This window comes from Amphibalanus amphitrite, unplaced genomic scaffold, assembly GCF_019059575.1.
Source record: "Amphibalanus amphitrite isolate SeventyFive unplaced genomic scaffold, NRLGWU_Aamphi_draft 001660F_arrow, whole genome shotgun sequence".
Lineage (NCBI taxonomy): Eukaryota > Metazoa > Arthropoda > Thecostraca > Balanomorpha > Balanidae > Amphibalanus > Amphibalanus amphitrite.
The window spans coordinates 68,515-95,397 of record NW_024883153.1 but is presented as its reverse complement, the minus strand read 5'-3'; the positions used below and the strand labels follow the sequence as shown (position 1 = coordinate 95,397).

At 53.4% G+C, this 26,883-nt stretch overlaps 1 protein-coding gene across 2 annotated transcripts in view; it reads left to right on the top strand.

Annotated features, from left to right (window-relative positions):
* The first annotated feature begins 9,846 nt into the window (after positions 1-9,846).
* The window catches only part of LOC122374465 (maternal protein pumilio-like), a 28,907-nt gene continuing 11,870 nt past the window's right edge, over positions 9,847-26,883 (top strand). The window contains exons 1-2 of one of the 2 annotated variants that reach the window (XM_043353239.1): positions 9,847-10,156; positions 20,571-20,691. In XM_043353239.1, coding sequence (XP_043209174.1) covers positions 10,073-10,156; positions 20,571-20,691 — 205 coding nt within the window. In that variant the 5' untranslated portion in view covers positions 9,847-10,072. The remainder of the gene's footprint in view (positions 10,157-20,570; positions 20,692-26,883) is intronic. The other variant, XM_043353240.1, reaches the window with a different exon arrangement.

Below are 26,883 nucleotides of genomic sequence, written 5' to 3'. Positions count from 1 at the left end.
GACCTTGACTTGACCGAACCGGCCCTTACGCTCGAAGTCAAAATTTTAAGCGTTGTTGGATATATCTTAGCATAAAGCTTATAACGATCTGAGAGGACATTAGGTTGACTTAGGAATTATAAAATAATTATGTCATGGCATTAAACCAAAAATTGTAACTAAAGCACGAGTATTGTCTTTTTTTTCGTAATCTACCGTATGGAGTTCTGCAAGTTGCAGCCCAGAAGAGTCTCCGCTATCACATAGCCCGTGGCTGTTCCTGCCGATGGCCCTCCACTCTACCTGTCCCCGGGGAGCGGGCAGCAGGTGGATACTGGTCGTCAATATGGGAGATCCATGCGCTGGGTACACCACAGGCCGTGTCGACACTGCGGTCCTGAGGGACGAGGTCGAGGGAAGGTATAGCGGTATAGTGAGGAGCGGAATGAGAAGCGCGGTCTGCTCCTATACATATATACATCGAGCTGCAGAGCTGGAGGAAGAAGACGTGTTTTATCGTTCCGACATCGGCTATTGAAGCATGATTGACGGTAGTGGGATGTGTATTGAATATTGTGTATGGATTCTCGGGAAAACGCGTTCTTCCAAAAATGCCAGGGGCTCGAAGGAACGAGGTTAAATTTTTGTTCCCTGCCCGGTATCGCCCTGACCTCGAACGGCAGTTAACGTCTGCAGCCCCGGTTGCCTTGCCGCTCAGCTGTTTCACCGGCTGCCAGCAGGTCATCAGTCCACTACAATGGCCTACGAACTGGTTTTATGCTGTGTGTAACCACTTCCTGAGGTCGCCGTGCCTCGGCACATGAATGACGTTAATCCCAGCAGCATAAGGTTGCACGGTCGATTAATTCAATGGACAATATGTTTTGTGCAAAAACATTGAGCTTATGACCACCGTCCGTCTGTCGGATTGCATAGAACAGCACGTAAAGCAATGCAAGGATTATTTTTCACATCTTTTCTATTTATTTGAATAGCCACTAACTAGTAAGGTTGACTAGTTTTGTACACTCACGTCAGGATTCAGAGCACCGAGCGAAGCTTCAGCCTCGCGTGTTGCCAATTCCACGTGCAGTTTTTACGTCCACAACCCCGGTCATCGGCCGATTCAACTAACGAAGGCCCATCTGCGGTCCATCCTGCTACCCGCACCGGACCACGCCTCGCCGCGCCGGCCCCGTGCTGATGGAACAAAAACAGCGGGTCGTGATCGACGCAACTGATCTCTTCCGCCCGCCGCCGGGGACGGCCGAGCGGCAGCGAGCCGCTATCTGGCTGTCTGGCTGTGTTCTGACCAGTGAGCACACGCCACTTGACGACCCAGTCATGCGGTAATTGATGAATATTTACAGTCGTCGTGCGGAGTCGTAAATCTGTGGCGATGGTGCTAAGCGGCACAGTATACTCTCAGGCGCTGACAACTAGCGACATCTATGGACACTGGTGGAAGTTTGAGGAAGACGTGCGACGGTTCGCTATTCGCGTCTGTCGTGCCTTGCTGCTTGGTAAAAGAATCTGAGAATAATCATAATGAAATAAGAATAATAAAGATAAACTTAAGCTCACAATTATCAGCTGCTTGCATGGCATAACTTTATGCATGTCTGACAGCCGTTTATCATTAACAAATGATTATTCTTAGGTTGGACAATTTAATTAACAAGTAGGTAACCATATTCTCCCCTCCCCACCCCCACCCTGCAGCTAGTTGTCTGTACCTTTGATGTCGTACGGCAACAGGTTTCTATTGACGGAAGGTGAACGGTGAGCGGTGGGGGCGGACGGTGGACGGAGGATGGTTGACGGTGGACGGTAGACGGTGGACGGTAGCTGACGAATGACGGGTAGAGGGTTGCACGAACTTGCTTACCGTCCACCCTGCAAGCGCCCTGGGCTATCGAGTGCAGGCAGCCACCGGATACGCCGTACCGCTACCACCACTGCATTGTTGTGGGCACGGGCGGCGGACCCGGTCAGTGGGTCCGATTACCCCTCCCTCTCCCCACTCCCTCCTCTCCCGCCTCTGCTATTCGACCTGGTGACCTATGGCGTTCGGCGCTCTGACCGACCGGGCCAGTGGTGGCCGTGTCAGGACCACCCACTCGTCGAGAAACATTAGATGGGACATAACGAACGCCGCCGTCGCTCGGCGGCAGCTGGACGTCCGAGAGCCTCGTGCCGACTGCCCGCCGTGGAATGTTATCTCAGCGGGTCCGACTGGCGCGCCGGCCGCTCAGAGTATCGTCAGACCTGTCCGGTCCCGAGCGAGCTCTCCCGTGAGCACCGCGCCCGTGAGAAGGACGCACAGGTGTCAGGGACTGTTTGATGTCTGAGGAGGTCTCAGGGTCGCGGTCCCGGTCCGCCCCTCCCCCGCCAAGTGGCTCCAATTCTGGCCCGTTGGGGAGCAGGGTCGACCGGCCGCTTACGTCGGTGTCTGGCTGCTGCACGTAGCGTGCAGCTGACCGTCCCTGCTGTCATCAGCACAGTTCGTGTGGGCTGTCCGACGGCAGGACTGCAGGACAGCTGCAGAACGGCTCCACAGTGACAGGCAGGCGTCGTGGCGCGGTCAGGGGTGCTTGTTCTTAGAGATTGGATGCGGGGGTCTGCTCCACTTATCTCGAGCTCCTTTGAATGCTATGGCTCGCGCCGTGATATCAACATAATTTATTCTCGACTCGGCACTGGTCAAAGTTATCTCCTGGGTTAGTTTACCGCACAGTTCGCGTTCACTGCTCTTTTTTAAGTTGTCAACATTTGCAGATTCTATTGAGACACATGATTATCACCCGTTTGCAACTTTCCTGCAAGGGAAAGTTGCAACTAGCTTACATTTTGAGCCAACAAATGCCCCCTGCCTGCACCTGTATCCCCACCTCTTCTTTGTACCCACCTCACAATGCACTCAATAGACAGCTCCTATCACTTGGCGCTGCTACCGGTTAGTAACGACCGGCCGAGGCCAAGCACCATTGATCAGCTCGGCTTTATCTGCCGGCGCGAGCTGTCGGGGTGCCGTCCGACGGTAACTGAGCACCTCCTCCGCCTGATCGCCGCCCCGCCGAGCCGGAAACTCCGCGACTTCCTGCCGCTAAGCCCACTCATCTCCTCCTCTAACTCATCGCACAGCGGTCTGAGTCTGACAGAGAGGGAACTCGGACAATGGTAACGAACGAGCAGAGGTTAAAGGATCTAAATAATCCTTCTCAGCTGCAGCTTCGAGTTGGGTGCTTCAGCGCTGGCGGATCTAAGCAGCCTTGTACTTACATACGATGGAGGGGGAAGAATGGGGGGGGGTGATACATGCCCTCAAACAGGCTAAAAAAGTATGATTTCGCTTTTTAGCACATCGCATTCTCGGATTTCGCATTTCATTAAAGTTGAAGCAAGCTTTTCCTTTTAAAAAGCTACCAAGCTTTCTTTCTTTCTTTTTTATTCAGACCTCCCTCCAACGGGCTATTGGCTCCCAATTACAGGAGGGCTCCTGCTCTTCCCGGTCATTGTTTTCCCCACCCCCAGGCTACGGCTGAAGTGGGAGCCTACCCCACACCTGGTGACACAGCCGGGGACGACGCCCGCGGAGAGAAACGGCAATTTTCATCTATTCCGAACGTTTCCGGAAAGGTAAGTGTGGTAGATATGGGGGAGCATATGCTTCATCTGTCCTCCCTCTAGCTTTGTCAGTATGTTTTACTATGCAAACTGTAGGATTCAAATTCTTGGAAGAAACTAAAACAGAATTACGCTGTTATGAAATGCCGATGCATCCACGTGAACAACGAGTGTTTGGCTCAAACGAGCGCCATCCAAGATCGCAAATAGCGACCTGATGCAACAAGTCTTTGCTTTGTATTTGCATTTATCTTCCTGGAAAATCTGTCCGACATTGTTAGCTCGGTAATTTGTCGGAAATCTGTCAAGCAGCGCGAGTTAACATAACATGATAATTTAGTACCATTTATCGTGTTTTGCGTCTTACTAGGATGTCATTAGCGTTTTACATGCCGAACCGGAGTGAGTTTGTGGTGCCTCAGCTGTCTGCTGGGCTCCAGCTGTCACTACCTGGCCTTCGGCTACCATGTCTTGCGCTCAGCCGGTCTGTACTGAGTGTCACGCACTACAGCTACCCTGTCCTGTTCTACCATCGACCGACCTGTCAACCAGCGAGCACCTGGCAGGCGCCTCAAAGTCGCCCTTTTCGCCTGGCCAGGGCGATCGTACTTACATAACAGTATACCTGAGCTGCACACTCGTCACCGTACTTACATATACAGCGGATTGTGCACGTTTGGGGACGGGCCTGCTCCGTAACGAGTGACGACTGTAGACGTCCTCGCGCAAAACATCGCGTGGGCTCCTTGACCCCTGCATGGCATGCCTCCGAGCACAATGCCAGCGAAAGTGTCTCTATTGTCTCATCAAACACAGTGGTCGTTGTGCGGAATTGAAAGCGACATTTCTGTCACAGCTGGGTCACTCCCGCGAGGAGATGGGCTCATCGTGACTCTCGGGCTAGAGCCACTGTCAAAGACACTACACGTTCACTTAGAATCTGTAAATAATGCATGACACCTTCCGAAGTGCTATTGACAACGCGAGACCGGAATCTGAGCACCCATTTGTTGGCGACGGCTCAAACCCACAAACTCAGTACCCTGACAGTCATTTTGTACCCAGGTGTGCTTGCACGTCACCCCATCAGCTGACGTTTTGTTACGTTTGTTACCGTAGCGGTGTGGTGCACATTGATCGCACGAGCGCGAGCCTGAGCCCCGCGGATCGAAGGTGGTCGACTGGCACCCTAGGCAATGTGCAAGGTGCATGGAAAACTGCCAGCACGCCGACCGAGTCACGCTGGACGGAAGTGTGGCAATCATGCAATGTGAGGTGCAACTGAAGACATTGCTGTTAGCACTATCATGTGTTCATGCTTGTGACATATCACGATTGACGAATGATGGTGGCGAAATATTTTCCTTCCGAGTTGTTTCATAAATCTAAAATGTTATGATTTATCTGCCACGTTTCCCGATCAGTCAGGTTAAGACCCTTCCGGCCATAGCAATGGTATGTCTTCCGCTTCATTTCATCTCACGGAGGGCACGCGCCAGTTGTCATCCGTGGGAACACGTCCCGCTGCACGTGGCGTGTCACGTGCCGCGGCGACCCGGCCCGTCCTGACCCGCCGACCAGGCACGTGGCACGACGTGACGCGTGCCCGTCTACGTGAGGTCATTTACCGTGACGCTGACGAGCCCCGGCGCCAACCAGTGGCCGTCTCGGGGTGGGATGTCCCCTCGACATGCTGTCTGTGGCCACTGGCCGTCTGCAGAGCCGGGCAGATGACATCGAGCTAGCATGATTCTGCTCACTAATTGGGCTATATGTGGCATGTCCGAGCCAATGGGATTCCCTCCGTTATCCACATTAGTGGCAAATGGAGAACCCTTCGATGTCCGACCGGACCTTGCAGAAAGTCCCTTCGCCGTACTATACCCGGTGCCCGAGGCAGCTCCTTTGGCGACCTAAGCTCGAGCCAGTTTACTCTCTGGTTCGGTCTCTGCACACATTCAACACGGCAGCATGCTCGCCATGCAATATATGTGATCCTGCAGCACGCTGAATTCATGCGGAACATAGGAATGAGTAATTCGGCCCCTAAAGTAATGGCGATCCCGGCAGGGGCTGCAGGGCAGTGACACTATACGTGGGTCGCTCGTGCACTGGGCGAAGGGCTCAGTCCCAGGCGGTCGCCCTGATGGAACTAATTCCCATGCATTGGGGCACTTTGGCCTGAATTTCGATTGGACGCCCGTAGACGAGGTTATGCTAATTTATGGCTAGTTTTGCTCCGCAGATCACATTCCCATCCATTTCCATCCAGTGGGACGGCCGTTTGACGAGACCGTTTTAAAATAGAGGGCCGCTATATATGTAGTCTATATGCCTTGGAACATTTGCAGATATTGTGACATTATGCATTGTATATTTTTCTAACGATCGCCGTCTTATTATCGCATTGACTGTCGCTATTTTTATGTCAACATCTCTGCTATTAATGGTCGTCATTCATCGAGACCATTTACTTTCCGACCACGAAGAGCGGAAACTGCTCTTGCCGAGTCCCGACCAGAGCGTTAGCCGCGGCAGTGTTGATAGCAGGATGGATGAAGCCTGTTTTTGTGGCCGTTTTATCGCGTTCTTCTGTCGTTTGGTCTGTTTATCAGGGCAGTGGGGCGTAACAGCTCGTGGTTTCCTTCAGGCTCATAACAGATAGCTCAACGGGGACAGAGGATTACAGGTACATTGATCAAAGACCTGGCGGCCCACCAGCGCGACAGCCGGTATCAAACTTGCTCCCTATCGTAAACAAAAATATTGTTTCGGCTCAGTTTGCATAAAATGTTCCGCAAGCCTCCGCGCCGTTTGGCGCTGCAATGCGGGCATCCTAAGTCGTCTTTGAAAGCTGGAACTTCCGCGTTTGGCACACGCCAGATTCCTCGCCGGCATATCTGCATTGGAATTGAGCGGGTTTCAGCTCGGCTGCCAAGAACAACGCGTTACTGTCGGGCCGGTTTACTCCCCGAGAATAATGCATTCCACCCAGGGCGTGTCGCTCGCCGGAAAAAGTCACTCCTCTCTCGGATTGTGCCTCTCTTTCCGCTGTTGTCGCCAGCATTGGACTTTGTATAAATAATCTAGCCGCATTGGCGCAGCGCTGCGGAGTCATTTGCCTTGACTGTTCTACTGCCGCAGCATCGCAATGCGCCGGGGTGGGGTGGGGCTGATTCGCCGCTCCGTCGGTGGGCTCCCGTGTGGCTCCGCTGGGGCCGGGCCGCCAGCAGCCCCGCTCATGCATCACGCTTCATCACGTGATGAGCCGATCATCCGGGCCGATCGCCGGCGGGCCGCCGTCGCCGCCGGCCGCGTCGCCTCCTAATCCCGCGGGGCGGTGTCGCCGTATCCCTATCCCACATCGCCATTGATCCCAGCACGGAGACGTGGCGACACGAACGGCCGACGAGCCCCGCGGGAGGAGGCGCCGAGCCGCTGGCGGGGGAGGGTGGGGTCTGTATCCCTTCTAGAAGAGAGTGGGAGGAGTCGCTTGCTAGGGATAATAGAGCAATGCCCACTGTCCATTTGCCCTTTTTTGGTGTGTTTGTGTGTAAGGAGGGCTGCTGCTTCTCGCATGAGCAGACAGAGACGCCCGGCGCTGTCCTGAGAAGGACAAATGTTTCTAGTGACGGCCGAAGGACCACCGGCGCTCATGGGACAGAGTGCCGGCTGCGGACACCCCGGGGACAGCCGGGTGGCTGCAGCTGCGCCGACCGAGTGGGGCCATGAGCAGCGGTCGCCGCAGCGCCCGGGCCCGTGAGCAGAGCGTGTGATCGATGTTGGACGGTTTGTCTTGGCGGCCGGTCGGTGGGCCGCTGACGGTCTGCAGCCGGCCGCCGCACCGGGCACGTCTGTCACGGAGTTACAGCCGCCCCGCCCCCGCCCCCGCCCCCGCCCGCGCCGATCGCCGCCCATCGCCGGCACTGCGGGAGGCGGAGGACAGAGAGGACGCTGGCCAGGAGAGAGGTTCGGCTGCCGGCGGCTGCCTCCCGTCCCCCCCCCTGCCCACCCAGTTCCCCGCCCCGTCCAGAACACACGTCTGTCTTTCTGCGCTGCTATGCACGATGTTCCTGTCTGTACCAGCTCGCGGGAGACGGTTCCGCTTCTGACGCGATGAGTGCAGTGCCATTCCTGCCTGTCAGTCTGACGAGAAGAATGATGGAAGAAAAACGATTGCCACACACGTATAGTGTTCGCGAAAACTATCTTTTAAATGCTACAAAAATAAACAACGAGTCGAGTTATCAAATGTTTGTAATTTTAATTGCCTGAATATTTGCCAGCAAGCTATTTCCCCATGATTAATGGTTCATGATGTTTGTGTGTTTTGAAAAGCCGGTGCATGCATGTAACGAAAAACTTTATAACATTTTCGTAAGAGGAGCTTCTCCCCTTGCCGAGTATCTGTTGATTTTTCCGTGTGGCACGGTGTTTTTCGTTAGTGCTGTCTGCTCAGCTCGGTCGGTCGGCTGCGCTGACAGCATCCTGACGGATACAGGGACGATGGTCGGCCGCGGGGTAAGAGGCTGAGTAGGTAGGATAGAAAAGCTGGCCGGGGCAAAGGGGTAGCCGAGTGAGCAGGGGAGACAGAGGAGCTGGCCGGGGGATAGGGGTAGCCGGCTGAGCAGGGGAGACAGAGGAGCTGGCCGGGGGATAGGGGTAGCAGGCTGAGTAGGGGAGACAGAGGAGCTGGCCGGGGGATAGAGGGACCGAGTGGGACAGAGGGGTCGGACGGGGTAAAAGGTTGGGAGGGTGAGTGGGGCAGAGCGGTCGATCTCAGGGCATAGGGATAAGAGGCTGAATGGGGCGGGACAGAACAGCCGGCCGGATATACTAGGGCCTGTTGAAAGACTGGGACAAGGATGCAGGCCCGGGGCAAACGACTTAGATATTTAGGTATATGTTTACCTACTATTTATGAAATATTTGCAAACTGCCCACATGTGTGACTTCGCAGTACCTACTGTCAAGTGGCAGTTACTGGGCGTAAAATATTAAAACCCTCAGGCCTGCTAAAAGGCAGTTTTCAAGGTCCTGGATTGCTTGTCTAGTCTAGTCTATTTATAGCACTATTATTCAGTTCGCGATATGGAACATTGGCCACCTATTTGATCCGTTCGATCCATTATTAGCATCTGCCAAATTTTAGTCGTTGTTTTCGTAGGTTTTCCGCTTTTCGAATGAAATGCCAATTGTTTTGCTTTCTTGGTTCCATGAATTTCAATCAAATAGGCACCAAATGTGCATTGTGAGCATAGCTTATATTAGAAGGCTTTTATATTCGTCAACGTTCAATTAACATGAAAGCAGCACATTATTAGATTCCATGCATTTTCAACATAAATTTATCAGTAAAACATCTGCTAACAGCCATAGGCAATAGTCGTGGTGCATTGTGTGTATTGACCCAATTCACTGAAGAACAGGAAACACTGTACTATCAATTTTAGCGTTCCTTGCACTTTGCAGATTTGCTACCTTTTAGCTGCCATTTTCATTGTACCTAATGGAGCATTTGCAAAGTGCCTGCCTGCGTGTGTGATCTGTCGGTACTGTACGTACATGCATACCTATTACCTATACATACTGCAGTGACACCATTTATAGCATTAGAACATAATCCATGTTGACAGTTGACGACATTGTTGGTCTCAATATAGCCTCCCAGATACACTGTAATTTTCTTCACCATGACGGTGCAATAAAACATAATGCGATTGGCACGTGCCACCCGTTCGAATGTCTTAGACCAGGCGCAGCCCTGCAGTTCCACCGATAAAACTCCCATTACGGTGCCACCAGTCGTAAGGAGCTGCCCATCGAATCAAACTAAACTCGCACTAATTGGCCATTCCGCGTCACTGGCGGCGGTACGTCAGTTGGTCGGAGTGGCAGACCGCAGTCCCCTCACCCCCTCCCCCCCCCCCGGTCGGCCAGGGGACCCGGGACCCACTGCCCGCCGTCGCTCGGTGCGTGCTGTTCGGCCGCCGCCGGCAGCGCCGATTGACGCCCATTACTTCATAAAGCCCACCCATTTATTGTTTCATTGAGCTCGTTGTGAGAACCGGCTGCGGCGCCGTGGCACGAACGCTGCTCTGATTGGCTGGCGGTGCCGCCCCGCCCCCTCGGCTCAGACCGGTCTCGTCTGACCCCCGCCAGGCGGCGCTGAGCCAGCCAGGGTAAGCACTCTTAGCGGCGCTAAGTCGGCTCCGGCGGCGGCGGCGGCGGCGCCAACATATGTGCCGACCAACAGTCGGTCGCGGCGGGCCAATTGAGAGGGTGCCGGCGGTGGGCGGTGGGTCGGTCGGGCGCCCGTCGGCAGTCGGTGGCCGCGGGTGGTGTCGGTGGGGTGTCGCACCGAGTGTCGCCGGGTCAGCAGTGTCGCGTGCCGCGCGGGCCGCCGCGCCGCGCCTCTGAGCGTCGGTCGTCTCTGACATGGGTTGTGGTGACCGTGGAGCGCAACATGAAGCTCAAAGACAAGCGCTACGTGACGCCGCACGAGCTGATGCTTTACAAGCCGCTCAGCTCTGAGACCAAAAACAATAAGGTGAGTGCCGAATTAGTTCGTCAATTCTTTAGCCGAAGGGAGCAACCAAAAGTGTGATTCGAGGACCAGAAACTATCGGAACCAAGAACTATCCGGGTGGAAGTAAGGCTTTCTACAATCCCAATTGGCTATAGTTGAGGTTAAAATCATTTGACAGTAGCCGTCCCACGAGCCTTCTTCTGCATAATTAACGTCGAGTGCAACATTCGCTCCTTCCTTTACCTCATACACGCTCGATAATTTGCATCATATTAAATATTTACATTCATAAGAGGGTGGAAATGTGGAGCTCGCTTAAATCCTGCAATTTTTCAGCAGTTCGGCGAAACTTTAAAATGCCATTTAAATGTAAATGCGCTGCTCTGACAGCCTGTGCAGGCTCGTGGCTGTTTTTGGCTTGTGGACTGCCTGGACTTGGACCGGTGAAGAGTGGGAAGCAGGGGGGGGAGGTTCCTTACAATGCAGCCCGCCGACCGGCCCTGTTGAGTATGCGGTCGCTGTGGGAAGCTTGTCTGAGCTTCCGTCCGGGCTGACAGCTCACTGGGTCGGCTGCTCAACGTTAGGGGGCTGGAGCAGCCGCCCTAAAAGGAGCTGGCCTGTTGGTCCGCCCACCGCGCCGGCACAAAATCGGACGGACCTGGCTACGGCATTGATGCCTACCATTATGCATTTGTGTGCACTCTCCTCAAAAAGAGGCGCTGGAATGCACCCTTGCTATAGTCCTTTCTTGAAGAGGCGCAATGTTGCGCCCGTGGGAGTCGCTCAGCCACTGTAAAGTGCAATGAATGCACCCTGGAGCAGCAGTCAAGGGCAGCGGTAGGCGCTCCAGACTGGCCGCGGCCGACAGTCGGATAGTGACGGGGGCAGGGCGGCCAGCCGTCGATTCCGGCATGTCGACCGTGTTTTGATTCCGCTCGTCTGGCGGGAGGTACCGGGCTCAACCAGCCACGCCCAAAACACCGACACCTTTGTCATAAGTCCAAAGTAAGCCGTGATTCCTTGCAGCTCGGGCTTAGGGCCGTGCAGGGCCGTTTTAGTCCGTTATAGTGTCAGTTTGTGATTGGAGCAGCGGTGATGTACGATGTCGATTTATTTGTGACGTCAACCTTCATGGGTTTCCCATCTGGTTATACTTGTTTCACTTCACATTGTTTTCTATTGTCATTGTTTGTTTGCACCAGTTTGCGAATAATTGTTGCAGGCTGTGGTGGTATTAAGGTACGCCCAGGTTTTTAATAACTGACCCTGTCAGATCTCAATAACTGAAAACTTCCCGTCAACTGAACTAAGCTGCTAGTTCATGTCTAACATTTCCAGTCACTGTACCGTCGAATATCTGCTGATTAATTGACACACTACGGCCCGGGCGGATTGATGGACATCGGTCTGTTGCTGCATTCAATGCGCATTGCTTACGTCATTTCCATTCACTGCCCACTGGACATTGTGTATGAATAGCTGGCACATCGTCGTCAAACATTGCCCTGCACGTACCACATAAACGTTCGTAGTCAGTCCAGTAAGTCGCTAGCTCGATTTATGACTATTATGAGGGTATAAATGGCGTGCGTATGGACACTACAGTGGACTGCTTGTTTTGGGGTTCATTTTTCTTGTGTCCACAGTGTGACTGTGTACATGAAACTGAAAGATGAATATTTTGTTATAGGCCGTTTTTGTGACGGTTAGCTGACACAAATTTGATCACATTTGGTGCGATTTGGTCAAATTAGGTTCGCAGTTGCTTTCAGCTTGTGTTGCACTATATCTGTTTTCGGATAAGCCATTGAAATGAAACAAATTCACTGTATGAAAATATTTGTTGTAGAAATTCGGTCAAGTTTTGTGCATTCGGAAGATGACCCGTCGTCAAAACGGCTATAATATACATATGTAGTGGACGTGGACGTGGATTGAAATAAGTTGAGCTCCGCGAACAGAGGAAAGCTTATATCTGAAGGTATGATATTTTAATGCATATTTCGCGCTATTCTGGCAGTCCTCTTTTACTCAAATGTTATATGTACATACCTACCTATTGAATAGGGCTGTTGGCCATGTAAGGCATCGATTTACCTTCTACTCAGGTTATGAAACACATGGTGATCACTGATCAGCATTGCGCTGATCGGCGGTCCCCGTGGCTGTTCACGGCTGTCTCGCGGGAGTCCTTTACTGCCTCTGACCTTTCCCATTCATTTTCTACTGAACCACGCGCCCCGCCGGCGTCCATCCTCCCGGTGCCTCTTCCGCCACCGTACTCTCTTCTGCAGATCTTGGTATTACCAGCGTACCGTTTATGCACACATGCTCACTGGCCTCAGTGCTCCCAGACCAACTCAACGAGCATCACTTACGGTGTGAGCCGCGGCACTATGCCGCGACCTCGCAGCGCCACCTCCCCCCCCCCCTCCCCCATACACCAGCCACGTATGGCCCCGGGCGTCGGGCGCGGGGCACGTTGCCGGCCGACCCCAACCATTGTCGCGGATGGCCAATGCTGCACTTACAGTATACAATAAGCAATGCAATACTGGCACGCCCGTGCGTTGGTGCTGTTTAGTTCTTCGACGGCTGTCTGTTTACGTCTGCACTGGGACAATGCCTATGTTAGGTAGCTCTTTGATGATGTGAATGGACTTGTTAGGCAATGGTCGAAAATTGTTTAGTTCGATACAACTTCGCATAATAAAGAATAATTAGCCATATAACAAATACTGTTTCAAACGACGATTTGTTGGTTCCAGTTTCACTACTTGCAGCGCTATATGAATGTTAAATTTATGGTATCGTTCTTTCGATGTGTTCTTTTGATGAAAATGAGCGGTCCGATGATAAAAGCGGTAGAAACTTTTAGCTTTTTATTCTAACATCTTTGCCAAAAGAACCATCTATCTTGCGCTAGATGGTTCTTATATTTTATATCGTGACCAAAGACTGTTTGTGCAGAACGAAGCACAACAATAAACAACAACTTCATACGAACGATAAGCCAAATGCAAAGACCAGTCGTCGGAAAACCTATAGAGGATGCTTCTGCCTCAAGTTATTCGAGGCTCCTTCGAGTCTCCCTGATTTTTCGCTCCGTATATGCGAATTCCTCGATCATAAAACTGGGTGGTCGGTCATGCGGTTAACTCGTTTCAGTTGGCGTTTGTGCGGCTCCTAAATGTTTAAAATTAGCAAACGACACCACAAATCTGTTCACGGCGTGACGCATACGACCATCATCTAAACGTCTGCAGACAATCATTCTGTACCTTGACAATCTGTTCCGTATCTCTCGCCGGCATTTTTGGCCGAAAAGTCGTGCCGGTCAGTGCAGAAAGCCGCACGGCGTGTGACCCAAGATTGTTATGCCCCGTTAACATCCTAGTCGTGTTCAATGTACGCCAAAATTGCTCCGCTCAGCGATGTTTTCGTCTCAGCAGACGGCGTTTCCATTGTTCGCGGATATCTCTGAATCTGTCGCGGAGCAGATACAGAGCAGAGAGATTCGCCGGCGATATTCGCCGATGCCCGACACAGAATTCGTCGTCGCGGAAACATCCGGAAGTCTTTGTGTCTCATCAGCAAAACAGTGTCGCAACTGATGATAAGGCTCAAATGACGATGAAGTAGCTAAAATGGCGGTCTCTATTGAGATGGCCGCATACCTTGGGGATACAATCCATCTCGGCTGGAGCATTGGGGACGGAGACCATTGGCCATCGCCGGGTGGTCGCTGGTGGGGCCGTTTTTGGCGACACTTTACCATTTCCTCGTTTTATAACGATCGTTTCGAATCATAAAGTGTAACCCGCCTGGAGTTCACCATGGATTCTGCTAACGGCCTATGAATTGTTCAGTTAGTTGGCCGCCGCTTTATAAAGTGGTATGTCATTATCGGATTCGCTTCATCAAAGTGCCCGCGTTCTCCTTAGTGCCGAGAGCCCTTGGCAGAGATCTAGGACATCAATACCATATCACAGAGTTAATGAAGTTACCTCTGGGCTGAGAGATTTTGTGTCAGAGCACAAAGAGAAGCTTATATAACCCAACTTCCGTCGCAGTGCGAGCTTTGATAACGTAAACCCATTGCTATGTATGCATTTTGAAGTTATTTCCGCACAGCTTGTCACAATCAAAAACTTGTCGACTCGGCGCGATGGGGTGTCGGCTGTTCTCGCCCTGCCCATCGGCCCCATCTGGGGTGCCATCCGTCGCCGTCGCGCCCGACGGGCGTCGGTTGGACGCGCGCTGCGGCAGTCTCCTCTCGGTCATCGATCACTGGCCGGCGTCAAATTGGCTGACCGGTCGGCCGGCGGGCCCGCAGGTCGGCCGGACGGGGCTTCACCCCACGCACCGCCGCCTCCCGCCCACTACAGGGGCTGGGGGGACGGGGTGGGCTGACAGCTACGTAGAGGGCTGCGAACGGGCTACCAGAGCCACCGAAGCTATCGGATTGAGTGGGACCTTGGAGTCAAACGAGGGCAGCATGGAGATGTGTAAAATTGGGAAGATATGGACTGGAGAGTAATGCAGGGCTTGGATTTTGGTGTTCTGTGCAGAGATGTCATTGCAAGTATATGAGAGGGCTAGCATGGCCCAAAGAGCTGGGTATCGCTCCGACAAGCCCACTCAGCCGTAATGGATTTAACTAATGGACACTGTCAATTCGAGTGTGAGAGCGCCGGCAGTGTCAATGGCACGCGCCACGCCTCTCGTTCATGGGAGGAGATTGTGCTACCGTTTAGTCTGACGCAGCGTGCGCGACACGTCCCCATGGCATGGACACGGCACAGCGCGTGCAACATCGCACGGCACAGGCGCAACACGGCACAGGCACCTCACGAACACAACCCTGCCACGAACCGGTGCGGACAGATCACATGCACGACGCATCATCTCAGCATGCCTCTGCCGACCGAACCGAGTCGCAGTGCGTGTCGGGAGACGGACGCGCTGCTCCTTCGCGCGCATATAGGATGCATGGGTGTGGGCTGCGCGATTGTGACGGCCCGTCAGAGGCCGGGTGTCAGGTGCGTGTCGGCCGGCAGACGGCCGTGCCAGCCGGTCCGGTCGCAACTGAGTAGCGGCGGGCGGCAGGGGCAGCTCCCAGCCCTATACAGCGGCCTGAATAAGGGTCGGCGGGGCAGAACCACCTCCCAGCCCGGCGAGGCAGAGACTAGACGAGAGAGAGACGTGTGGAATGCCAAATGAGGCTCGTCTTTCGAGGTTTCGAGAATATGTGTTTGAGTGCCCGGTCGTGCGTAAGTTGGTTGGAGCTCGTAAGTGCTGTATAAACGTTTACACTGGCTCAATTTGTGGAGAAGTTTCCAGTTGACTGTTTAAATGTTGAGGTTTGAATTCTGAAAGTTTTCAAACCAGAGTAGGTTTTACCTATGCAGTAGTTCCCAATGCAGTTAAAAATTTACCTTTTTAAATGGGACTATGAATAAGATATTTGCATTCCATAACAGGTTGTTTCCTTGTTAATATATGCATGCTAAGATTCAAACGCTGCCTTTGTTTTCCGCTCCGGTTGCTATGTAATTCTGGCTTCTGCATAATTGAATTCAAGTTCCCAAAGGATCGTTTTGTGAGCTTTTGTGCAGCCGATAACAAGCTTTTGAGGCTAGGCATGGATGAACATCCATTGCCTGACTTTTGAAATGCAAACTTTAGAGAAGAAGTAGGTAAGCATTAGCAACTATAAAGCGTATGCGCTGCGCACATTGCTATATGAAGGCTATTATTTTTCATTCCACTTGCTTTCCATGCTTGATTGAGTTCAGTATGGACCTGAACTTCTCTGTCTATCTTAAGCGAATCTTTATTAGTTTATTTAGGAAATTTAACTTCACCCAGAGACGGACGAAATCATCAAAATCAAACGAAATCATAGTCAGATTCTCAGTTCAGGCTAATGAAAATCCAATGCACTGACGGGGTGAGGGTTCCAGAGAATTAGTTCGGTTCATTTCGAGTACCTCACTCGTTGGAGTTTCGTGGAGCGTCACGCCCTCTCTGATGGTCTCGGCAGAGCGCGCCGCAGCGATTCATGGTGTGGCACTAACCTGCCCAATCACTGGCGGTCGAGTCGCCCGTGCGCCGGAGCGCCGCCGCGCTGTTTGGGACGTCTGTCGCCGGCGACGATACGCTGCTGTCGCTGCGCCGCCTCAGGCGCCGGGCTATTGACGGAGGAGGTCGACACTCAGCAGAGTCAGACACTCGATAGGGAAGGCTCGGCTCTCAGCAAAGGGAGTCAGAGATTCGATAGGGCAGGCTGCAACATCTGACAGGCATCCGAGGTCCAGCACTGAACAGGGAGCGCTGCTCGGACCGTTCCCCGTTTCAGCTGAAGTAGGTACGGCTACCAAGATAAATTCAAAGTAATATTCATTTCGCGTTTTTGAGCAAGTGTAGCTGGCTCGGCTTGCTACGACCCTGCAGGTCGGCAGCATTTCCTGGCTGGAGACTCTGACCCACGGCAGGCAGGTCTGGCCGGCATCCGCCGCTGGCCGGCCATTGTGTCAGCACGTGCGCAGGTGGGTGTGGGAGCGGACCCAGTGGATCCATGCCGAGTGGACACAGTGGGCCGCCCGCCGCCACCGAGCCATTGTCCACGTGCCGCCGCGAGTGCAGCCGACCGGCAGACCGCTGACGGCGCGCCCTGCGGCGAACGTCGGCCACCAGCACGGCCTGCACGCCCCTCCCCGCTCCCCGCAGCCACACACCACCCAGCGCCGTCCAGCGCCGTCTCAGTACACCCAGAGTCGACTCAAGTTGCAACTGTGCCTTCTTTGTACCCGCGTTTGATGTAGCTAACTTTCTATCCGAGATTTGTTTTAACTTCTGTCGTGATTGAGGTGACTCGGCTGTCCCAGCTGTGCGGCGCCGGCCGCGCAGTTTGTTGTGGTTCGAGCTCGTGTCGTCGGGGTCGACTGGCGTGGCCAGACGACATTTGTCGTCGGTTCGGCCGGACACTGCCCGTCCCTGGCGCCCGCCGGTGTTATAACTGCCCGCCCCGTCGCGGCCGACGGCGGTTCGACCCGCTCTGTTACCGGTCACCGGGGTGGCCAACGTGGCAACTGCCCGGCGGGCGGCGGGCGGCGAACGGCGGGCAGCGGCACCCGCCAGCGGCACGCGCAGAAACCAACACCGTCAGCAGCGGCACGCGAACACGGCAGGCAGACCGTGTAGCTGGCGGGCGGGCCGGGCCGTGCCACACTGGGCCGGGGGTCCGGAAAAGTGCTAGAAATTATTTGTGATTGAGTTGTTGATCTCAGTGACAAGCAAACATGCTAAAAATGAAGTGGGGCTGCTTAACCCTCGCCGGACCTATTGTCGGACCCCCCACCCCCTCGGCCGGCCGAGGGGGGAGGGTTGGTACGACCCCTTTTTGCCGTTTCGCCCCCAATGGAGCTAGAGCCTCGCGAAAAAAAAACAAGCGTGTGCGCCGTTTCAAGGCGGAACGATTGATACCCTATTTTAAGGTCCCAGGTCAACCGGTAACCTCTGAGGTGAAGTCAAAAAGCCCAAGGTAGGGTTTGGTTTTTGGCAAATAATTTCGCAAAAAATGGCCGCAGAGCAGCGATTTTGGCACCACCGTGTTCGCCTGGCTCAGGCGCGTCGAATGGTATACTTTTTGTTCGGTTGAGGTCAACTTAAGGTATTGACCTCGAGTCAAGGTCAGTCAAGGTCGTGGCCCATCAGGCCACGAACTTAATCGAAGGAGGTCGTATCGCATATCATTCGATTCGGGAGGTCTTCCCGAGTCCATTGGTGGCTTTCCCGAGTCGCTGGCTCAATTTGATCATGAGTTGTTGACGAGAAACTCCTATGACCGGTGTGACGTCATAAATGACGTCACGAAAGGTCAAAAATGCAAAAGTAAAGCATCGGATCTTGCAAGGAGTGCACGAAATCACGATTCCGTGTGCTTGAGATAGTTTGAAATCATTCCATGCGCAAAAACAACAGTTTCCTTATTTCTCCATTCACTTTTAATGGTGAAGTCACGTGACCTCGAAGAGAAGCAGGCATTAGCAAAAATTGCGAGTAGGGCATGACAGAAAGATGATTGGTGGTTTGTATGGCATGGCCATTTTTAACGGCTCGAAATAACATTTCTCAAAAAGTCTAACTAAAGAGCAAGTTGTTATTGATTATCACTGACTTGTGTTTAGGGGTTAATAATGACTGAATTTTTGAGTTTGGCGCAGAAATGTTGACAGCATTGTGTGCGTTGATCAATTCTGAGCTCAGGGACATATATTTCATTTAGATTATAAGCGTTTGTTTTTCACAACTTCCAGCGTTTTAAAGAGCGCCGGGCCTTCAGTAGAGCGGCGAGGTGACAATTGCCCCTACATCATGTGGTTTACTGGCGCATATCTCGAAAAGTAGCAGGGAAAAGCAGCAAAGCACCTATATGGAACAAAAGATGAGTAATCAGAGGCTAGTATAAAATGTTCATTTTTAGCCGCTCGAAATAACGTTTTTATAAAAGTCTAATTGAAAAATTGGATATGATTTTAAATTACGTCTTGCAGCTGCTTGCAAACAGCTAGCTTATCTTGCAGAAAAGCGATGCAATATGTCAGAATGATGTTGGCATAGTGAACAACAGTGCCCTGAACTAGTCTGACAGGAAATTTCGTTCAAAACGACGATTGGTCAACTAATAAATTACCACTAAAGTTCATCATTAAAATCGGTAAATGTGGTGGCCTATAGAGAGTCTAAATTGTCTTGTGTTTGGTGACAACTGACGACCTCAATTTTGACCTTAGGGCAAAACTAGCATCGGAATCGTATTCTTCGATCAATTTGGGATTAAATGATACCTATTTTGTTCATATTGCGGACAGTCAGTTTGGGGGAATTTCTAGCGCTTTTTCAGGCTGCCGGCCTACAGTGGTGCGGGCGGACAGCGCGCCGCGATGGCGCAATGCCGAGCCGATGTTCAGACTAACAGCGGAGAGGCGGGGCACGGCTGCTGTCCGACAGCCCGTCAGAGGACCGCCCCTGTGTCGGCCCGCCAGCGCGGCACCGGTTTGCCAGTCCCCCGGTTCGCTGGTTTGTCACTTCGTTAACCTGCCAGTCCGTCGGCGTCTCAATCTGTCAGTTTGATCGTGTGTCATTCTGTTGACCTTGCCATATTTTGGGAAGAGGCTGCGCTATAACCAGCCCTGACGGAGCGGTGCAGGGGGCTGTGCTATCGCCGTGAGTCAGTGACTGACAGGCTGTGTGGAAAACAGCCGCGGTGGCCACACCTATCCAAAGCGGCCGACCGATTTGCATACGCACGCTGCAGCGAGCCACACCCGAGCAGAACTCAGCAGTCGACACTCGGAGCGGTCGGGCTGGGCGCAGAGCGGCTATTTCTGACGTGATATCGGTAATGGGGACCGGCTAATTCCCCTGTTGACCGCGTTTCCGAACCTCTTCAGAAAGATCCCGTTCGGCCATTGGCTCGGCTGTGATGATATTATACCCTGGAGAGGGATTGACGTTATCGCTCACACAATTGGTCATACCATGGAGAGCGGTTGGTGACACCGTCTAATCGTTCCTTCTTAGGAGTTGGAAAGGATAGACGGTGGCATAGAACCAGCTTAATTGACATTTTATTTTAATGTGTAGGTCAGTGAAATTCATATTTGAATGCCACTGATGCCAAAAATCTTTGCATTTTCTATTTTGTCGAAAACAACGTTTGTCGGAGAAAAAGCCCATCCATGATTAATGTCCTGATTAGCTCTTAGAAAGAAGACAACCAACATCGCTGTGATAAATGATATCTCGGAACGAAGCAATCTGACCGGAACCTGGCTATCATGCAGCTATTCTGCACTGCCGGCTAATTAATTAGGCGAATCCATCAGCCTGGGCCAAGCCCGGCTTCGAACCCACAGAACGTCTGCTGGTGCTGGAAAGCGTCTGATGAGACTCCTTCGATCTCCCACGGTGATACTAAGCCCGCTAAGCCCGTGAGCCACGTAGATTACCCACATATTAGATAGCAGCTGCCACCCTTAACTGTCTGTTTTCGCCATATGATGCGCTGCAAGATGTTAAATTTCACACAAAAATGCAATATCCTATATTGAGCATAATGTGGCATGTCAGCTGCGACGCCAAATAACGTCACCGCGACATTCAGTCGAGGTCAACGCTCAAAATGAAGGTGCTTACAAGTGTATTTTTCTGGGGTTAAGACTTAAATAATCTGGATAACTTTTTCCAAATCTAGAGTCTGAACTTGAAGGGTGTTATTTACATCCTATGTCTTATAGGTATTTCTGTAAAACGTTTCCTTGTTGGCAGCAAAAATGCAAAAGTACCGTTATTATGTTTAACAAATGGAAACGTTTACATCGATCATTTATGAAGGAAAATTTGTTTAATGACTGCCATTTTGTTTCAGCGCAATGGCCAAGTTCAGCCGCTGTCGAATGGCCTTATACAACATCTTCTCGCGCAACAGCAGCAGCAGCAGCCGCAGCAGCAACAGCAGCAGCAGGGTCAGCTACAACAAGGTGAACATGGTTAGTGGCTTACCTACCATGCCGTAGTTTTAGGTTTTTTTTTTTCGTAGTTTAGATGAGTTAAGAATGCATGGTGATTCGCTTTGATGTGATTCAGTTTTTGTTTTGCTTATTTAGGTATATGACATTCAAATCATCCTCGACCATCATCCCCGACCATCATGACTTAGTCGACAGCTTATTACACGACAACCCACTGAACAACAGGCCCGATCCGACAGACAAACGGAAGCAATTAATAAAGGCTTGTTCTTATCGTTAAAAACAAATAAATTCTTCTCTCACGAATAAACTTAATATTTACCATAACAAGATTTCACGGTCATTAGCGACTAAACGTACAATATGTGTCGATCGCTAATTTGCCGAGAAATTCAACTATTCACTTGTCACCTGGTTCTGTGTGCAAAACATAGCGCCGTACCTATATGTAAAAACATTTAACTCTGTCAACACTTGCATATACGAGTATGTCCTCCTCGATTATAATCAGACTGCTGTCGGACGTTCATCGGATCACGTCAGACAGGCACGTTGTCGGTCATCTTTGGCCGCTGGCAGCCGAGGCGCTAATCCAATCCATCATGCGCTCAGCGCTCCAGCGGCCACCCAATAGCGTCTCGGATTTACGCCTGGCTTGTGTTCATTTTGTTGGCGAGCCACGGTCAATAACCAATCAGCAGCCGCTAATTGACTGTTCGTCCGCGGACTCCCGAGAGTGTGGCCGATGTGCTTTTTCTGTCAGCTGGAGGTCGGTGCTCTTGCTGCGTCTTTCTCCCACGTTTTCAGTTGTTCAGTGGGTTGTCCTGTAATAGTCTGTCGACTAAGTCATGATTCAGACCTCATGTTCTGGTATTGAAATTTGAAAGTACCATATAGAAAATGCGACGGTAAGTATCATAATTGTATTATTTTAAGAGTAGTAAAATTGAATTATGTACTATGTAGCCCAATGAATGGTAAACAAGCTGGAATATCTAATCTCACCAAATTCATGTTACGCAATTGAGCTTTTCTCTCTCTTAATAAATTTTTGCTATTCATATCTAAAATGTTTTCCTCTTCTCCATCGCCTCAGGCGATACTTTGCGTGACCGGTGACGATGTAACAATTGGACACACTCATTCCGCTGATTTGATGGCACATCAAAGTGTGGCAATATGTGAGTGTGTGTACACTACGTATGGCGATCGCCATTCATTAGGGCAGTGCCGTTTGCCCGGCGTAGCGTGTGCGGCCGCTGGCAGATTTATGCTCTGTTATGTGCGGTCGTTATCTGTGTACGGCAAACACACCAGTCAGGCGGTGTCGGTACGACCATCGATGGCAGGTCCCGGCGGCCCATAGCGCGTCGACACCAGGCTATCGTAGCTTAGCACACAGCGAGACGGCGTTGACAGGCGTGTGTGTGAGGGCGAGAGGAGGGAGACGACTCGTCTGGCGCTGAATTCAGTCAGAACTCTTCAGCCAGGATCGCCTTCGAGGAACGGACCAGTTATATGCAATGCAATGCATTCCTGAGTGAATATACCTGTATTCCTTTCTGAACACAGAATAACAATCTCTGGAATGAATGCTTTTAGTCTGCATTCTTCCAGCATATTTACGTTTCACGTAATGCGGACAATGCTCGCCGCTGCGATCCCTCCGTGCAGTCCGTTGACCGGCTCGGATGTCCCTCCTCCTAGTCCGTTCGCTCGGTGTCGGTGTGGGTGTCTCGTTAGCCGAAACGAGCCGCTGTCGTGCAGCGTGTGTCACCGGCACGGCTCGCAGACGGGACCGGCACTGCCGTGCCAGCGTCATTGTTCGTGCCCAGCCCAGCGGCACACTCGTCCGGGAGGTCGGGGTGCAGCCGAGCGGGGATCGGGGTGCAGGGGCGCCGACCGCGGCACTGAACGTGTTCTGCCAGTGACCGAGCCGACCGTCCCGAACAGCACGGAACAAAAGGAACTGGCTCGAACGGCTCGAGTCGGGTCGTCACCTCTGACCCGAGCGACCTGACCCAGTGATCCCGCGTGATCCCGCCCAGTCCCAGGTGACCGTGAGGAATCCCGTGACCCTGGCCGACTGTGGGTGATCCCGTCGGCTCAACTGAGATCCCGTGAGATTCCGTATGACTCTACCTCACGTCTCCAGCCACCCTCGTTTAGCCCAATCCAGCCGAGCCACGTCCATCCTAGCTCCGTTCGGCCCCTTCCATCCCAGCCCCGTCCCCGCGTGCCATCCGAGCGGGCACGTGCTGTGCGGCTGACGATGCTACTGTTGTGGCTGGCCGGGTCGCGCTGGGACCGTCCCCAACAGATGAGTCTTCGTAATGACCTGCTGGCGGCGTCACCCAGCGTCCCGCCCATGGTGAATGGTGACCACCCGCCCACCCCGGCCGCGCGGCTGAGATGGAATGACGCCGGGACAGGAGTCGTATCGGAATGGGCGGTCCGCTGGCCGCGCTCCCATGACTCCGAGCTGTCAGAGAGATAGGGAGACAGGTGTCAGAGCTGACAGCTGTCCGATAACTGGCACAAAATTTGTCTCAGGATTGTATCACTTTGTCGCAGATGTTCGAATGTGTTGGTTCGCACTTTTCAATGCAACTGCTCGGTTCTGTCTTATTCCTTTGATAGAATGCTTGAACTGTAAGGGCATAAAAGCGCCCAACGCTTCCGCAGGCGTCCCAAATTTCATCATCAGTCAGCATCATCAGTATTGACAGCGTCGTATCCTCGTTCTAAAACAGTTTGACCTTCCAACCAATCAAATCAACCGGACCATGCGACCTTTGACCGCCAGACGATATAGTCAGCCGCCGAGGTGACGCCTCAGTCACACTTCAGCACTCGGTCGGATGGCACCGCAAGTCAGAGAGTGACAACTGACAGAATTGGCTGGCACCTGTCGCACGGCCATGCCAATGACATTCTAATTATCGCACAAATTGGCTGTTCTGACATGACAGTCCTTCTGAGCGGATCTTCAAGCACAGTTGTCTTGCTTAGGCTTTTATATTTATTTTGAATTTATGTGACCTATCCATCTAACACTTTTGTCGTCTTTAACTGTCATGTCTTCGACGCATCTTGGAGTCGGATTAAATCGTCTGCGATGTCATATTGAACCGTCTTATTTACTTTCCATTGAAAGATATTTTCAATTTCTCGTTTAACTCTTATCTCTACTTCTTGCTCCGACCGTTCCACTCATCTTGTTCCTTTTGTCCTGTCCCGTTCCATGCTGTCCTCTCCTGTGCCTTTGGTGTAGCCTGCCCCAGCCTCCTTCTCTGCCCCGTCCCATTCTGTCCTCTCCTGTCCCTTCGGCTTATCGCTCCTCAGCCTCCACACCCTCCCCTGTCCTGTTCCATGCTGTCCTCTCCTGTCCCTTGCATGGTGCAGCCTGTCCCCTCCTCCACATCCTTCTCTGTCCCGTCTCATTCTGTCCTCTCTGTCCTGCTCGGCGTATCTGTCCCCTCCTCCGCACCCTCCTCTGTCCTGTCCCATACTGTCCTCTCGGCTGTCCTGCTCGGCGTATCCAAGGCGTATCTGTCCCCTCCTCCACACCCTCCTCTGTTCCGTCCCCTGCTGTCCTCTCTGTCCTGTTCGGCTCAGCCTGTCCCCTCCTCCGCGCCCTCCTCTGTTCCGTCCCCTGCTGTCCTCTCGCTGTCCTGTTCGGTGTCCTGTGGCGGCACGCGCGCTGGCGGCCCGGTAATGACCAGTCGCTCGCCGAGATAGCGGTAATTTACGATCCGTCGCGACACAGCGCGGCCACGACTCGATAGCAACTGTGCCGACATCGGACTGGCCGCGACTCGAAGTTGGACTCTGACTCGGACTGCGACTATTGGCGGACTGCCCGACTCGCTGCCCGAGAGTCGGAGTCGGTGACGGATGCAGAGTGAGAGAGAGTAGGGCGAAGTGAGAGGACGGGACACCCCGTTCCGCCGACGTGGACCGGAAGTTTCCGCGGTCCATCCGGCGCCGGCAGCTCATTATGCATGTGGCCGGCCGCCGCTGTGAGACGATGGACGTGGCCGCGGCGTCCGGCAGCGAGCTGAGAACGATCAATGGTCCGCTGGGAGGTCATCATCAAACCAGCACCGGACTGGACCGGACGGAGCAGCGAATCCCCTGTGCCAGTCCCCGGTGGTCTCTGGTGGTTCCTCGGAGAGATCTGAGGACAGTCCAGCCATCATCGGTCCCGTCACGTCCCAGGCGAGCAAAGCACGTTCTCGATACTACGAGTATGTCACATCTCTCTGACATACCAAGAGGTGTGAGCCTTCACCACCGGCGACGGGTCAGCCTTTGGTCTGGTAAGTGGACTGGTGGCCTGTATGAGAGCCTGTGGACGCATTGAAACCAGTGAACCGTGCGTCGCTGGCAGCGGGCGGCCGCTATTGTCGAGTGACCCCGTGCCGGCGCTGATAAATCCCGGCTCGGCCGGCGCCCCAGGAGCCGGCGCGGCAATGCCGACCAGCCGTGCCGTTATTACTGGCGGCCCGGTATTGCCGCCGGCGGCTGGCGGGGATTACGCCCCCTCGGACCCCCTCGGAGCACCGGCGGCGGCCCCGCCCCGTCATCAGCCACGGTGTCATCCCGCCGGACGGTGGTGGTTTCTCCCCGCACAGCGCCTGGCACCGCGCCGGCGCAGGTCGGAATCTAGCTCATCGCCACCGACGCACGGCTGCTTATTGCAGCACGCCGGAAGAATTTATATGGGAAGACGTAAGCATGGTATCACTCAACGAAGCACGCTAGCGAGAAAATGCATGGATAGATCCACTACTCATTTTAAAGGAAGATGGAAACCTGGTATATTAATACGGTGCTGGTTATTAGGAAATGAGATTAGCTCTCGCATCAAAATGCTCGGTTGGATCTGGCTAGCGCCGCTGTGTTTATGGTCGGCCTTTTCGCCTTTTTCTCGGGCGCCGCGCGGCGCCGGAGTGACTCCATAGCTCTGCTGTCAGAACAGAGCGAGCCGCTTCATATCGGCTCGCCACATTCTATCGGCGCCCATGGTGGCGCCGCGGTTTTGCCGCTCGGTTGGCCGCGTCGCCGCTGTCGGGAGCGCCCAAAGTAGATCGATGTTGGGAGGCCAGCGGAGAAGGCACAAGGCGCCGCTCGCAGTGGAGACGCGCTGTCGGCGGCCGCTCATAGCGGCTGCTCTGTTTTCCCCGGACGAGGCAGCCTCGGCCGCGCAGATGCCGCTCGGCCGACGAACAGGCCGACGTTTTTGTCCGAGATCAGCGGCCCGCTCGAGTGGAATGCTTGATGACGGAGGTGGCGACGACGCAACCAGCCGGCTTATTTCGTTTTCGAACGGCTTTGAAGTCGATCCGAATGGGATTAGTGCTACTTCGAGGCTGGCGGTGGCAGCTCGAACTCTTCCATGGCTTTGGCTCAAGTTCGGAGTGGCCTGCCCATCTCCCCATTCGGGCAGTCTCTCCCCTCCCCTCCCTCCAGCCGCCATGAGTTCCAGTCTGCTTTTGTGGAGACAGCTCCATCATATTCGAGCCATAAATCCGGCTAACGTTCCAAGTTTCCGAGGCGCTGCGTTCAGACGTCGTGCGACAGGCGTTTATGCCCTGGCAAGGGGGCCGGACTGAGTTACGACCACTGGGCTCCGTCACGACAGCGGCAGAGGCTCCACGAGGCTCCTAAGTTCTTACTGTCAATCGCCCGAGTCCCTCAGCCCTGACTGCCGAACCCCCAGCCCCGACTTTCCACCGCCCGAGTCCCTCAGCTCCACGGGCTGTAGTCCGACCACGAACAGGCCAGGGCTGCACCGGAGTTAACTGGCTAATGCTGCACCACTTCTGTCGCTGAGTGCTCCACAAAGGCGCCCGTCTGCCCGGCTCAGGGTCGGGCTTAACTGCAGCAAACGGCTCACCACGGTACCGTGATCTTCAGAAACCTCTGGCCGCCGCGCCCGCTGAGCCGCACGGTCGGTATGTCCGGCTAAAGAGAGTGGCATGGGAGCTCCGGTGTCTGTCTGCCCGGCTCACCTCCCATTGGATCCGGATACAGGAGGCGAGACCAGAGATCAGCGTGACAAAACGGGAGGTCGGGGCTGGAGACACCGCGCTGGTCCCACCGGCCGCACCGCCGGCGTCGTTTCACTTTCCGCCGTTGTGGCGTCTCTTCCTTTGTGAATATGTGGAGTGTGACCTCTCGCGGCGTGGCACCACCGACGTGGAA